Source organism: Maniola jurtina, chromosome 15 (assembly GCF_905333055.1).
Source record: "Maniola jurtina chromosome 15, ilManJurt1.1, whole genome shotgun sequence".
NCBI lineage: Eukaryota > Metazoa > Arthropoda > Insecta > Lepidoptera > Nymphalidae > Maniola > Maniola jurtina.
Window position 1 is genome coordinate 6,248,617 of NC_060043.1, and position 16,085 is coordinate 6,264,701.

Here is a 16,085-nt window from a genome sequence, read left to right on the forward strand (position 1 = left end):
TGGAGTCGGTCTTGAGACTGAAAGATGAAAGATAAGAAAGGTATGAAATACGTAACGTCTGCCTAATCTTTAGTCAATATTGTTAACGACGATATAAGGCCAACTGACGAGAGTAGGGAGACTCATTTTCATAAACACGTTGTTGCCTACACAAAATTCACCTTCTTGTTAATTAATAGGTACTAAGTCAGAAATAATTGTGATTAAGTACAAATAAAATGCATATACTTACTTAACTTATAGAATTTTTAACTTACCTTTAATTGAGACAAGTTTTGTGTTCAACTTTTTTAAACAATGGCCTGTCAAAAGAATAACGATTTCTGTAAGTATTTGAATCTTTCCAAAAATTGACAACCTTTCGGTAGTTACACAGGTTACCATAAAAATTGGAAGTAGGTAGATGAGATCGGGTACAAACCTAAGCCTTTTCTGTGTCTGCATAATTTTTGTTTTTTTGATTGAATGAGTACAGCCATCTAATATGAAATACTTATTCGTCTATCCTAAAATATATACTTTTACAAGGTAAATATATTAAGTTTTTTTGGAATTAAGTATAAAGTCATTTATTAAGTTTTCTGTGGTAGTAAAAATAGTATTGTATAGTAGTAATTGAGGGACGTGTAGTTGTGACAACGCATATCAGTTGATTTTTGTTTCCTCGGCGCGCTCCTGGGAGAGCACGTGAAGCCGTCAGTTCCTAACTTCTGAGTCTAGCCGATAAGTCAAAATCTCGTTCTAGTTGTGTGTAGAGGGATCTGGGAAGTGGGAACCCACCAAATTATTATCCCAAGAGAAGCGATAAAGATAAGTGATTAATGAAAAGGGGTTACTATCCTCAGCAAGCAATACGATTGCCTACAAAGAAGAAAAAATAATTTCCCATTCTATTATTTGTAGATCTCCGGACTGCGTTCGGGCTGTTGGACCGGGACAGCGACGGACACATAACCCCGGCCGAGCTGCAGTTCATGCTGCGGAACCTTGGCATTGAGGTCAGCGACGACCTTATAGCAGACCTTATCAAAGACGCCAGTAAAACTGGTAAGTGTTTAAAGGTATCTACAGATTTGCTCGATTTTTTGACAACCATTACTGTCGCTCAATACTTGATGTCCTGTGTTTTAACAATCAATTAAGATCTATCTACTTCTTCTCGATTTTGATTTTTGTCATTTTAATCATCGATAAACTTGTTGATTTATTAACAAAAACATGCCTCTCCGAGCCACGTGGTTTCTAATTCCGGGCTAGTTAGTATACCTAGTACTGAGAATTTCTTAACAGAAAAATCCATACTTAACTATTTTACGGTCCCGACTCAAAAATTGAACCCAGGACTTCGTTATCTGCAGTCGAACATGCTAACCGGCCAAATTCGAATTAGCAGACTTCACGCGAACATCATGGAGAATTCTCAGGTTTTAGTCATCCGAGTTTCTTCGCGATGATTTCCTTCACCGTTAAAGCAAGTCTTGCCTACCTTCTCAGTAACGTATTTACAAAGTAACTCGTAAATGATTTATGAACTTGAAATAAACCTAGCGAACAAGTACCTAACTACAATTTAACACCATTAAATCACAAGCCAAAATGTCATGAGCTTTTAAAATATACGAGTATGTCCTTGCTAGAGTACTTTCAGTCGAGCATCTCCCACTTTGCACTTTGATTTGAATTTTTGCCAAAAACGAACACGGTGCCGCGTGGGTAGATTTTTATTCACGTTCAGTAAAATTAGGTCATTTAGCGACTAATAGACAGTCATTGTTCGAAATTTTGGTGAAAAAACGTTAAAGTGTGAGTCAGACTCACACACGAAGGGTTCCGTACCATCGTAAAAGAAATACTTATTACTTTTTCATTTTTTTGTGATGTAACCACAAATTCACGGTTTTCAGATTTTCGCCTTTATTTACTTGTGCCGTAAGATATTGCTGCCTTTCATGATTCTAGGACGATGGGAAAACCTATAGGTTGTTGTTCTCTTGACGGGTCTTGACAAACACGACAGACAGACAGACATACAAGGAAGTGAACCTATATCTATAAGGGCTTATTTTTTATAGCTCAGGAGATACGGAACCCTAAAAATAACTGTTTATAAGTTGTCCTTTGCTAGAAACACAAAAAGCTTATATAAAGCTTGTTCTTATTGAATCTGCGTGGTGAAACTCCGTAGCTGAAAACAAGTTTATTATTATTTTATTACATATTATTTTATAATTATTGTTAGGGGACGCAATCAACATACGTATCTAAGTGCAATCAAAATATAAATAAAGAAAATAAAGCATTAAATACGTTTCTTCACATGGAAATAGACGATGCATAATTTTTAAACCATTTCACTCTATGCTTTTTTTTTTCTCTTTCGTCTAGCTTTACAAAGATGAGCCAATGTCAAGTTTGTAGTTATTTGTAACAAGTTAGTTAAACTATACAAGTATGGACCCCGTCTGTGCCGGCGCTCGCCGACATACGCACGGCACCCCTTTAGAGCGCTTTCCAGTCAGTTTTAACAAAAAAAAACACTGCATAAAAGGCAGAGCACGCCCGCCAGCTAACACCAACTCAGACGAAGTCCCTTCACTATGCTTAGACTTCTTAAGAATTTCATTTTTAGGTAATACTTAAATAGCAAAAAAAAGTAGGAAACTTTAATTAGTATCGATAAATATTCTATAGTCTTGCACACTTCAAATTCAACGCCTTTCAATAAAATGAAAGGTGGTAGCGCTCTAGGATGTAAATGTGTGCTAAAATTAGAAATATTTTCGTTGAATTCTTATTATTGTTGGCATGAAGAATGACGAAAAGACAGATTTATCATATTATGAACTATTTTTAAAAGCAACGTTGATTAAACGGAGATAATGTATTCGAAGCGTTTCTGTAATGGCGTGCAGGTGCGAGCCGACGGCTTCCGGTGGCCTCGCTTCTTACACCCCCTTTCCCCAACGTTGCCTCTGAACATTACGTACACGAATGTCATTATTGTTCTATGACGTACATAACCTCAGGCCGATATCGACATGGCTCTCGGTAATAATTGTGGTCGTTGTGTGGTTTTGCTTAGGCTATGTAACTATTGTTTATGAAATGATTTGAATGACGAGATTTTCAGGGTGCCGTACCCGAGGGGTGCCAACGGGACCCTATACTAAGCCTCCGCTGTCAGTCCGCCCGTCTGTCTCTGTCAGCGGGCTGTATCTCGTGAATGGCAATAGGTAGAGCGTTAAAGTTTTTACAGAATGTTTATTTCTATTGTCGTTATAACAATAAATAATAACAAAATGACCACCAATCACCATGATAAATAAAGACATAAAAAAGTGTTATTTCTTAGATGATGCTACGGAACCCGTCGTGTGCGAGTCCGACTTACATTTGTCCGGTTTTTACAAGGATGTTTAAGTTAGGTACTTTGGGCTACTATAGGTTACTTTTAACTATTTTTATCCTGTAAAATCAAATAGTTTCCACGGGATTATAAACCGTATATCCGCGCGGACGAAGGGTATCAATCCGTGGGTACCATTTAATATGACTATAAACGTTAGTACGAATTTAGAAATAGGTATCTAGAACCGTTAGACGTCAACTTCCCAAGGCGCTGGAACGGCTGGATACAGGAGGCGCAAAACCGTGGCGCGTGGAAGTCCCTACAAGAGACCTGTATCCAAAAGTGGACATCTATCGGTTGTTGATGATGATGATGATGATGATCTAGAATTCGCATTTAAGTAATAATATTGCTAGAGCTAAAAGTCATATCTAGTAGATAATATAATATATTATCTACATATACCTAATACGTAGATATTTCGAGAAAAGAATTTGGGAAGTAAACAGACTCGCAAACTTTATGGCATGAATACAAATGATTTATGAGGGAAACATGAAAGAGTCGTTATATTGTCTTGTGTAAAACTGTGACGTAAACAAAGCACCTGTGCCGGACAGGAATAAACTGTAGGTAAAGTCTGACGAGGTCCATTGGTCTGACGGATAACATTTGTCTAGATTTTTAGGTTAGTCCTAGAAACCTACCTAGAGATATATCCTTTTTTGGTGACCTGAACTCTTTGGGGAGAGATCGGGTTATGTGGGATTTCTACCAACTAAAACCCCCAGGGTGGCCATCCTTCACAGTACATATTAAGAGGCTACAAGAACTCTCTAAAAATGTGCGCCGGCGCCGGCGCCGTGCCTCTCTTGTGTTACGCCCATTCGGCTCATCCTGGAGGATCTACTTCCCTGGCCTCATGCAGCTTGCATGTAGGCACGACAGCTTCTACCACAGCAAGCTATCGTCTTTCCAGGGTCATTTTCCAGAAACACACTCCAACCACTCGCGATCCCACCTAGAGACCTACCTACAATGCAAATGCAATCTCTACATCTAACTACTTAGATACAACGCAGTTCAAACAATAGGTGAGGAAGGGTCAATTATAGCATAGTACTATCACAGTTTTGTATAGTACTATTACTTTATTTAGTGATTTTAATACCTATCTACAGTTGGGTACCACTGATAGAGAGATAAAATGGAAAGAATGGAATCTCAGCTGGCACCCCTATGCGTTCAGCACGCAACATGACCGCCATAGAAAACTACCCGCTTCTATCTACGATCGCAATATGCTAATCCACGATAATATCTGATTGCTTAGAGTGCCTGCTTGTACGTACCTAGGTATCTAGTTTTAAATTAGATTTCTCTTTTAGACATATTATCCATACTATGCATTAAGTGTATTTAGCCTTAGATTTTGCTGGCCTATCTAGCTAAGTAAACTAGCCATGCGATTTTGTTCCAGGAATTCCTTAGCTGTCTTGATTCTTGTCCTGGCTTGGTTACCTTTTACTATTTATATGTACCTACGTACCTCCCTACCGAAGTACAACCAAAGCCTACAGGGCTACAACCAAACCAAGGCTACAGCTTAGTGTTTCTTAATAAGTGGGTAATTTATGTTTTTGTAATCTAATCAGAAAAAAAAACACACTTCTGACTAATTTTATTCTAAGCAAAGGAGGTGATTTTTGAAAACAACAATGTGACAAAATAAAACAAAAGGTATCGTTGAAAAAGCGACATTCCTCTTTGTATGTTTCTTTTGTATAGTTGTGGAGAAACACAATGCGCATCTTCACATTTTTGTAGGCATTTTAATTTTGCTATTTTCTAGCTGCTGTGTCACTTTTACCACTTATGTAGAACGTATCTAACTAGTTATTTAATGAAAAAACCTAAGCTTAGTGCAAGGTCATACCTTAATTAAACGTTACGTAATGAAATTTGTAATAATGCACTTGACTCCTAATTCTGTTTGACATTAATTTAAATTTATTTTGTTATCTTAAATATTTGCACACTAATAATTTAGTAGAAAGTTAAGGACTCTAATCATAAATTTCCATCTTATTGTACCAACTTTCTCGCAAATAAATAAATTATCTTGTTATCTTATCTTACCTACTTACTTACTTAAATGCAAACTGGATTAAAAATCCGCAAAACATCTCTTTCTGAACGAGAAACATCTCTTTCTTTTTTATAAACGGAACTCTATATTTTCATATGTCCACATCAGATAAACCTATTGAAACAATACTAGAATTAAGTAGGTAGGTACCTACTTGTACAACAAGAAGATTTAAAGCCGCCATAAATAATTAATTTATTATCCTTGTTATTTTAATTAAACCTATGATCTACGTCCAATTGAGCTCCTACTTCCTAATATTCGTAGGGAGTAGAGACTTTTTATCCATTTTCCAATAATTATGTAGGTATTGATGTACCTATAGCTGATGCCCGAGATTTCGCTAGCATGGGATTAGATTGTTAAAAATCCCGTGGGAACTGTTTGATTTTGCGAGATAAAAAGTGGCCTATGTCACTCTCCAGGTCTAACTATCTATCCATGCAAAAAAAATCAGGTCGATCCTTCGCTCCGGTGCGACGTGATTGAAGGACAGACCGACACACCAACATAATACCAGTAAACCAAAAAACAAACTTTCGCATTTATAATGATGGTGGTGATGATAAACTAACAGCTATAATATATAGGTACGTAAGTATTATAGACCTGGTAGGATGTAGGTAGGTATTATAGGTAGGACTAGGTACTTAAGTATAATATTACACAGATCATTTATTATTCTACTAAAGTTTAGGGCAAACGTAAGCTCAGTCATAATAATCTTCAGCCCTAATGCCGCAGTCAATAAAAAGGGTGCAGTCGTTAAAATGTTAATTAACGCGATAAAGGGGAACTCATTACAGTCGTGAGTTGGCAGGTCTGTCGAGTGCTTTTAGTTACGGTCTACGTTTGCAGCTAATCATTATTCATCATTATGTAAGTGACAATAAGTAAATTAGTGACCTAGGTCACGTCTTGTATGTACCTACTTCCTTCTCGGATGAATAAATTGTACTACATTTACTTGAGATCTTAGAATAACAAGAGTAAATTAAAAATTTTATACCACCCCCGACAAGTGAATGTTACAGTAACTAGAAAAGAGCTGATAACTTTCAAACGGCTGAACCGATTTTCTTAGATTATAGCTAAGAACACTCTCGATCAAGCCACCTTTCAAATAAATAAAAATTAAATTAAAATCGGTTCATTAGTTTAGGAGCTACGATGCCACAGATACACACGTCAAATTTATAATACCCCTCTTTTTGGGTCGAGGGTTAAAAATAAGAGTCCATAGAGCTGATACTTTGATAGTGTAGGTATCCTACGAACATTGTTGGAGGTTTGTGAAAAAGTCAATACACATTCATAAATGCGAAATAAAGACATGGTTCGTGTGTCAAGCCAAGTTCTAATACACACCACTTAGTATACCTAATTATTATATGGAGGTAGCTATCTTTATAATCATAGCTACTAACTACTATGATATCCATCTAAAATTAGGTATAGACGGCTAGTTGATAGGCACATACTTACTTGTTCATTTACTAAGTTTATTATTAAATTACTTGTTCTTACAGCATATTGGCAAATGATCAACTGTTGAAGTGCGTTTTACAGTAAAGTTATGTCAATTTAAATGAAGAATAATTACACTGTTTATCCAAATAACAAATTTACAATAAAATAGCCTTCATAGATTTTATCTATTTGAAAAATCTAGAAATAGTAAACACCTAGGCAGACAGATCATAGCGGTACATTAAAAACAAGAAAGCGAAGTACCTACGTAGCGATGGAGACCATAGGTACCCTACCTACTGTCAATAAACCGAGACATACGGTGGGTAGAAAAGTTCCCGGTAATAGTTCTGTACAAATGTGTGCTTTTTTATTCACAGAACTAGTGAGAGAAAGCAGTAGTCAACAGAACTGATCAACAGAACTACAGGAAATAAACGGAAAAAAGCTCCGTTACTCAAATCTCTAAATGAGTACCTACCTCCCTACTTGCTCATCTAGATTCCCTAGGTACATACTGATTCGGATCGATGCGTAAGGTTATTGAAATAAAACCTTACATACTTTTGTTGCAGGGAGTGTAATTATCGATGAGAATGAATTCATGCAGTGGGTGACGAAGATTCAAGCACTGCAAGGACTGGATGTTAGTACGAGTGGAGGTGATTCAGAGGAAGAAATTACGAGAGATTTGCTCGCGGCTTTTAAGTAAGTTTGGACTGATTTCAAGCTTAATTTTGCTTTTATTTACTAGCGACCCGCTTCGGCTTCACACGGGCAGCTTATTACAATTTTCATAGAGACCTCATAGGCTATGTCACTCAGGAATAATGTAGCTTTCTACTGGTGAAAAAAATTTCAAAATCGGCTCAGTAGTTCCAGAGATTACATCCTAACAAATAAACTTACAAACTTCACCTCTTTATAATATATTAGTAGTATCTGATATAGATAATAGTATTCGTAGATGACTATGTTTGTTTTGAGTTTTAAACCATATTGATGGATCACGGATGAAATCCTGCAATGGAATCCTAGAAGTTCCGTATCGCGATCCTTCAATACTGTAGACTACCTAAGTGCTACAGAAATAAGTATCATATACTTACCAAGTGGATCAAGATAAATATTGAGCTTGCAAACGCCAGGTTTACACGGTCAATAAATATAACGATTCTCCAATGTCTAATTCCCTGTGTGGTGGCGCAAGGGCGTTCCCGGGAAGTCTTATGTCCAGAACAGTAGATGCAAACGGGCTGATTGAACTGTTGATTTATGTGCGCAGAGTTTTCGACCGCGACGACAACGGCTACATAACGCGAGATGAGCTCCGCACGGCGCTAGAGATGATCGGCGAGCCGGTGACGGATGCCCAACTCAACCAGGTGCTGGCCCTCGGCGACATCGACCGCGACGGCCGGATCGACTATGAAGGTACGACAGCCTTGCCTTTAGGAAAAAATAGCTCTGATCTTGAACCTGTGGGTGATTTATCGATCTATATCGCTAGGAACAGCACGGAGCAGTTTTCACCTGCGCCCGCCGCGGTTGCGGGACTGCAATACTCGTACGATCACGAAATTACATAATTTTCACGACGGGATTTGTTTCCGTGGTCGAGTGGCGCGGTTCTTTGCGGGTCCCGTAGTCGCGCAAATAAGTCATGTACAGGCACATTTTTATGCCTATTATTTATCATCCAGGTTCCATCCAATCGACCAGCAGAGCTCTTATTATCTGACAGCATCTGTATACCTTACGATTACCTGCATCCACAATGTTTGCGCACCAACGGCTGTGTTCTGTGCAAATGCATTTTCAAATTAGACTATACTGATATAAAAATAGCCACACGTGACACCTTCAGTGCAAGAGCACGTGATCAGTGATCACCTATTGGCGCATCAGATGCAAAAAAAATTTTTTTTAAAGAACATGAGCCATGCTAATCATGACTAATACTCCTCTTTCCCCTCCAATTAAATGTAAAGCTTGTGTCAGGAGTGGGTACGACAATAGTGCAACAGTTTGAACCGCCGACCTTTCGGAATTCAGTCCGCTCCTCAACCATTGGCCTATCGAGGCTCCTATATACTCAGTTATTATGCATTTTTCGGTGAAAACGTTGATAGGAAATACTTAATTAGGGGGAAAAGGGAAACCCGCTTTTGCTGACTCATAAGTTTAGATACACTACCTTCTTTTTCTTAACTTTATTTTCAGATATATGAGTTAAACTATTTACTTTGCCAATTAAGTAAAGTCTTGGTATTTTTTTTTCAGAATTTGTGAAGATGCTGCTGTAACGTACCTCAAACGCGATGAAAGACCTCACTAGATGTAATAATAGATACTTAGATAGTTGATGAGTGATGACTTTTGTCTTCATGTTTTGCAGGCGATGCGCCATAATTTTGTTATACATGTAAGTACTTAATTATAGTTGTTGTAATTGGATGAATTGTTCAAAATATTCTTAGGTTAATGTAATTATATAGGTTTTATAGGTTAACAGAGCTCTCTCCGTCACTTACTCCATACAATCGTAGTTCCCATTTCATTTGAATATTAAGCAACCAAAGTCCATGAAATTTTGCAGACATAGTCTAGAAACTAATATCTGTGTCTGTGGTGTTTTAGATTTTTCTAAAAATATGTAGTTTTAAAATTACAGGGGCTCAAAGATTTGTATTTTTCTTTAAAAAAAGGCCCAACTTTGTGCTCGTTTTTCTAGACAACGAAGCAATTTAATGAAATTTGGAAAAACCACAGACCTAGAAAATTTAATGAATATTATGTAGTAAAAAAATTATCGTTATATATTTTATATTGTTATAATTATGTGGGAACTACGAAAACCAGAAATTACATCCAGAAATCTTGAAAATTTCGTGCTGTCTCGATTTGTGCAAGCGGGGTGGTGAAGTGCGGGGGACGACACGTGAAACTGACAGAAACGGACAGTCTAAACACACGGGCCACATTTAGACTGCACCCGACTCCAAACTTGTCGATAGGTCTAACTAAATACATTTCAACTTGCGTTAGACGTATGCGTTACCTACTCAGACGTTGCCTGTAGATAAAAATATGTCTCATGTTTGCTGGCAATAGCGTATGCATCAAACCCTGCAAGTTGCAACTCTCTTGCAACCTATTCCTCACGCAATACGCACAGCTTTAATATTATAATTTTTGACAATGTATACTATATGTAATGCCATATCACAGGTCACTCTCTGATTTATTGCTAACAATTTACTTCCAAATGCAAAGAAATCTAAGTGTGTTGAATTCACACTGCCCAATACCAGGACCTTAAATGACATAAATTCATTGATAAATAATCATATGTTGAAAATAAAGGAGAACCCCGTGTTTCTCGGTATAATGTTAGATGCAAAGCTTCTATGGAACACCCACATATCAACACTTGATGGTAAACTTAGCTCTGCTGCTTACACTGTTAGAAAAATTCGACAGGTACTGACGTGGAAACTGCAAAAATTGTATATTTTGACTATTTTCACTGTATTATGTCTTACAGACTCTTGCTATGAGATAAAGCGGTAGATATTGAGAAAAAAATGTATTACAGAAAAGGACAGGACGTGCAATTTATAATTTAAAACCGCGCGCTGCCATACATTAAAAATATAAGGAAATAAGTACCTTATCTATTATCTTATAGTAGCTTCTAAACATATTTACAACTAGCTAATGCCCGCAGCTTCGCTCGCGTGGATTTAGGTTTTTAAAAATCCCGATCCTTTCATTTCCCAGAACAAAAGTTGCCTCTCCGTAATAGCCCGTCCCCGGGATGCAACTTGTTTCTGTATCACGTAAGAATATTTAAACGGATGATCCTTTTCAAATCCCGAGGGATCACCAGGATTTAGGAATGCAATTTCTTACAGCATCAGGGTTGAGGTCAACGACAAAGTGTTTACTTGGTATAGATACCTTCAATATCAATTAATAATCGACACTTTTTAAATCCCATTAGCTTTAGTAGTCAGGTCCACTGCAACATCAGGATTGAGGAGTTGGAATCCAAATTTTTTATTGAACAATGTCGCAAACTTTCTTTATCGATTAAAAAAACTACCCAAAATTACGCAGTTAGGTTACCTGCTAAATTTCATGGTTTTGAGTCAACGGGAAGTACCCTAGAGGTTTTCTTGACACACACGACAGACAGAGAGATAGACAACAATGTGATCCTATAAGAGTTCCGTTTTTCATTTTGAGGTACGAAACCCTAGAAAACGTAGGAACGGCATTCCGAACCAGTGGTAAATTTTTCTGACCATCCAAAAACACTTTGAAGTTTACCTAAAAGTTTACAGGAATAAAAATTTATCATTGTATTCCATTCCATTTCATTCTATTCCATTCTGTTCAAAGATAAATAGATAATAAAAATATTTGTCACCGAAACAATAATTTACGATACATCGACCAATATCAATTTTACTGATGACAATCTGACTATTACCAAAGTGAACGACTACTATAATATCTATTATATACGACTAACATAATATGTATTATAAATTGTGTGCCGTTTGCATTCTCACTAGGTTCTCATTAAGTTTGTTTTATTTGGTTAAACTTTCTGGCATTTATATTGTTATGACGTTTAATTGGCAAACAGTCTGTTTATTGGCTGAAACTCAAAAATTCAGCCAATCACAACAAAGAAAATATTGTAATAATGATTGATGCAGCTTTCTGTAATTGAAAACAAAATATTTGACATTAACTTGAATGTGACAGTGTTTTCCGAATAGGGTTGCCAGAGGCCCCGTATTTTACTGGTTACCCCGTATGTCAGGATAGAGAAACCGGTAATTATGAAAATAAAATACGGGGCAAATAAAACTAAATATTTTTAGGGTTCCGTAACTCAAAAGCAAAAAAAAACTCTTATAGGATCACTTCGTTGTCTATCAGTCTGTCTGTCTTTCCGTCTGTCCGTCTGTCCATCTGTCCTTCTATCCGTCTGTCATGTGTTCATGAACAAATATTAGTATTTTCAATTTTCAAAGTAAGATAACTACATATATCAAGTGGGTTATCATATGAAAGGGCTTTACCTGTTCATTCTAAAACAGATTTTTATTTATTTTTATGCATATTTTTTTTAATGCATAACAGTTTTTGATTTCTCGTGTAAAATGTCGAAAAAAATACCCGAATCGGAACCCTCGGTGCGTGAGTCTGACTCGCACTTGGCTGGCGAAACCGAACACTGACGTTATGTCCAGTAGAAAGAATATTTTCCTTTTGCGGCAATGCGTAGCCGAAACTCACTCTATATTGATCATGGTCGTAGCCAAGGCGGCGGGGCTTGGTTTGAGGATGTTAGCCTTTTTTTATACAAGTTAGCCCGTGACTTTAATCTTTTCTAGTGGTAAGTGATGATGCAGTCTAATTTCTTGGCCGTTAGGGCCATACTAACCATATAACTAGCCATGACCGAAGCCTCCCACCAGACCAGAAATTTTGAAATGGCAACTGCGCCTGGGAAGCCGTCAAAAACCTAAGCCTAAAATAATACTTACACTATTTCTTGCATTTGCTTACCAATTTTTTTTTGGAAATATATCAAACATTTCGCGCTCACTTCACTCGCGCTTTGAATTTCTATTACTTGGTGTAAGCCCCGCAATTTCGTTTGCATGAATTTAGAGTTTTAAAAATTCCGTAGGGGATTTTCCGGGCTAAAAAGTTTATGTCTGGGATGCAAGTTACCTCTGAATAGTAAGTACCAAAATTTTGGTAAAGAAGATGGGCCGTGAAAGGGTAACAAATAGATAGGCAAATAGATATACTGTCGTATTTGTAATATTAGTATGGATAGGGAGCTTTAAAAATAAAATCTTGCTATGGCTAAACTCGTTTCCCTTTCACTTTAATTCTTTCTGTAATTGAACCAAAAACACTTACGCTCACTGCGCTCGCGCTTTTTTATTGTTGTATTTTATCTCACTGTCAAATTGAAAGGCGAAATTCCACTAACCAGGTAATTAGCCCATAAAGTTGAGCGAATGTTTTTTTCCTCATGACAGGATTCAGTTCCGGCCCTGATAAAACCTCTCCCGAAATCGATTCCTGGCTACGGCCATAGTATTGATACTGTGAAGGTGGAATTACAAGTTAAATGTAAATTTAAGTTAAAATGCAAAGATTGTATGCATGAAATGTATAACATTTTGCTTTACAAAACTAGAGTTTTTAAAAGCTATTTAAATAAATAAATCTTTTATTTAAAATCACATTGCAAACACAGTTCACCAATCAAGACACGGCAACATACAGAGAAAAAATACAAAACTTACAAATAAACTGAAATATCTAAATAGGCTTTCCATGCATTTCAGAGAGAACCACCGCCTATTTCTTCAAATACTTCAAATTTTTAAATTTCTTCAAATCTAAACCCCGTATTTTTGATGGTGGTAGCCTGTAAATCAAAAAGAGGCAGGTGGCAACCCTACTTGCCACATGACATTACAGAATGAAAAATTGTTTTCATTACTCGGTAAGCCTACTGCCATAGTTTCACAGAAAGTGTGACGGTAGTTGTGACCTCTGATTGGCCGACTCTCTTTCACTATTTGCTAAAATTGATGATTGCAACAACAATTTTTTCTTTTTGTAATCAAAAACAGAACACGGACGTCATACAGGTTGACTAATTGCAATCATTTCTGACCGGCTAACATTGTTCCGCTAGTGGCTCAAACTCACTGTCGCAGCAAGAACATGGTAAATTTAGCCAATCACAGCAATTAGAATTGGTTATCACAAATGCACCGATCTAGGAACCGAGAATACACGAACCAGGGCAGATAGAGATGAGAACAATAATATCATACGTAGGAAATCGACGGGGGATCGTTGACAATGATCCTCTTAAGTTGGTAAGGTCCACGTATGTGCCGTGTACCGTTAGATTTAAAATGCTATATTTACATACCTATCACTTATCAGTATCACGGAACATTATTGAGACGTATACATGACCTATCTGTGTTAAATGTAGGTACTTATGGCTCTAAACAAAATATATATATTTTGAATTACAGTTTGTTTGAATCTAAACCTTACCTACTTACTTATTAATTCAGTGCTTTACAAAATTATAGTCTACCTAGTGAAAGCTGATAGTGAGAAATGGCGGCAAAAAAAACTTAGTATCCCTGTATTATATGTGTGTTAGGTACACAGGTGTATTTACAAGACCTGATCTAATAAAATATCCTGCAAAATTTCATTGGGTAGAAAAATATAGGTAGGTTATTAAATAAATTTAAAAAAACCAAAACGTAGACCGTACCTACCTAATGTTACAAGGTTTTCCGTTATTTTGCAGGTTTTTAAAAACAACAAAAATTCACTCTCAGCTTTCGTTAGAAATGAACATTTTAAACCTAACGGTTTCAGCTTCCGTTGATGGCTAATTCGGTTGCACACAATCTCTAAACTGAATTTACAGGTCTTGTGCTATCTTTTTCCCTATTTTCCTTGCTGTAAAGGATAACATTACTTTCTATCAATTTAGTTTATAGATTGTGTGACCAATGCAACAGAATTTGTACCAATGCCAGTCAGCCAGCTTCATCTTTTATTTTATACAATACCTACCTATAGATTCATAAATGAATATTTTTATATCGACAAGCAAAAAATAAAAAAAAATATCTTAGAAAGTTTATTTATCTATCTATATTTGTGACTAGGAAATACTTTTAAGAAAATAAGTAGGTAGGTACTTAGTTACTTAACCATAAGTCCATACCAATATAGATACCATAAATCAAATTATAAAGTAAAAATATTTTAATACAATAGATATACTTGTACCAGAGGAGAATGTCGAAAAAGCTGTATTAACTTACATAAAATGTATAGATACCTAATTAACTTATGATTAAATATACGGTCTACATTTATATAGATCCTATTAATTATTTATTTATGGTATTTGTTATCATAAAATACTAGTAATTTTATGGTTGTGAAAGGTTAACGTATATTTATATCAAAAGAGTTGTAAATAAAAAAAAGGCAGATAGACCATACGTTATTTCAGTAATATAATAATTTAATTTCATTTTGCTAACAACGCCTACGTCATTTACGCCACTTCAAAACAGTTGCGCAACGGAAATAGTAATAATATACCTAATTAGTATCGAGGGATATACTTATACCTACATAATATTATCGACGGTCCCTATGAATGTCTGATTTCTTTACCAGGATCTACCCCTTAGGGGTTGTGCGTAGAAATCTACCCACAACCCCCTAAGGGGTCGTCGATATTATGCCTACTAATCAAAATAAAACCAATCAACCCTCTATAAGATATCGTTAAAAATGTACTTACTGACCAACAGGTATTTAACAAAATAAGTAACTTTATTTTGCACCTTTTTGCTAGGTAGCTGTGAAACTGATGAACCAATGCCCCACATCAATTTTTTTTAAGAATTTGCTTGTCGTGTTAAAAACTATTGCAAACGCGGATTATGTCAAAGGCAAAGGCCGGGTGTAGGTATGTACCAAATATCTGGAATTCATAATCAAGATAGGGACTTCTTTAGGGGACTATTCAGAGAACATTGTATCATATTAAAAAAATTTAATACATTGCATAAAGATGCTGAATAATATAATGACACATAATATCGTCTGAATGGTCCCCTAAAGAAGCCATAAATTTCAGTGTAAGTAGGGGTACCTACTTACCTAACGTAGTTTTTACCAGAAAAATTAAGCTTTTCCTGTTATAGGTTTTAAGTTTTAACGCTGTCCTGCGAACGTTTGCAATAGATCAACGAAATTACTTAAGTTATCGTCTTTGTAAGACATGTGATGTGGATTATAAATACGTGATAGAATAAATCTTAAACTTATTATTTTGGTCTCTATTTATTTCATACCTATCCTCTTTCTAAATAAATTAATTGGATGCCGTAGATAAATAAGTAACTAAAATATAATTGCTGGATCGATTTATGCCAGCAGTGATTTTTGATTTTTAATTTACACTTGTTGTTTATTAGTTCACTTTTTAATTGTAAATGTAGGTACATTACCAATTTG

General features: G+C 36.2%; 1 protein-coding gene across 1 annotated transcript in view; it reads left to right on the forward strand.

Annotated features, from left to right (window-relative positions):
* Positions 1-9,429, forward strand: part of LOC123872459 (calcium-binding protein E63-1) — a 26,539-nt gene extending 17,110 nt beyond the window's left edge. The window contains 4 exon segments of the mRNA XM_045916742.1: positions 904-1,047; positions 7,544-7,676; positions 8,254-8,402; positions 9,252-9,429. Of these exon segments, the coding sequence (XP_045772698.1) occupies positions 904-1,047; positions 7,544-7,676; positions 8,254-8,402; positions 9,252-9,274 (449 nt within the window). The 3' untranslated portion in view covers positions 9,275-9,429.
* Positions 9,430-16,085: the final 6,656 nt, after the last annotated feature.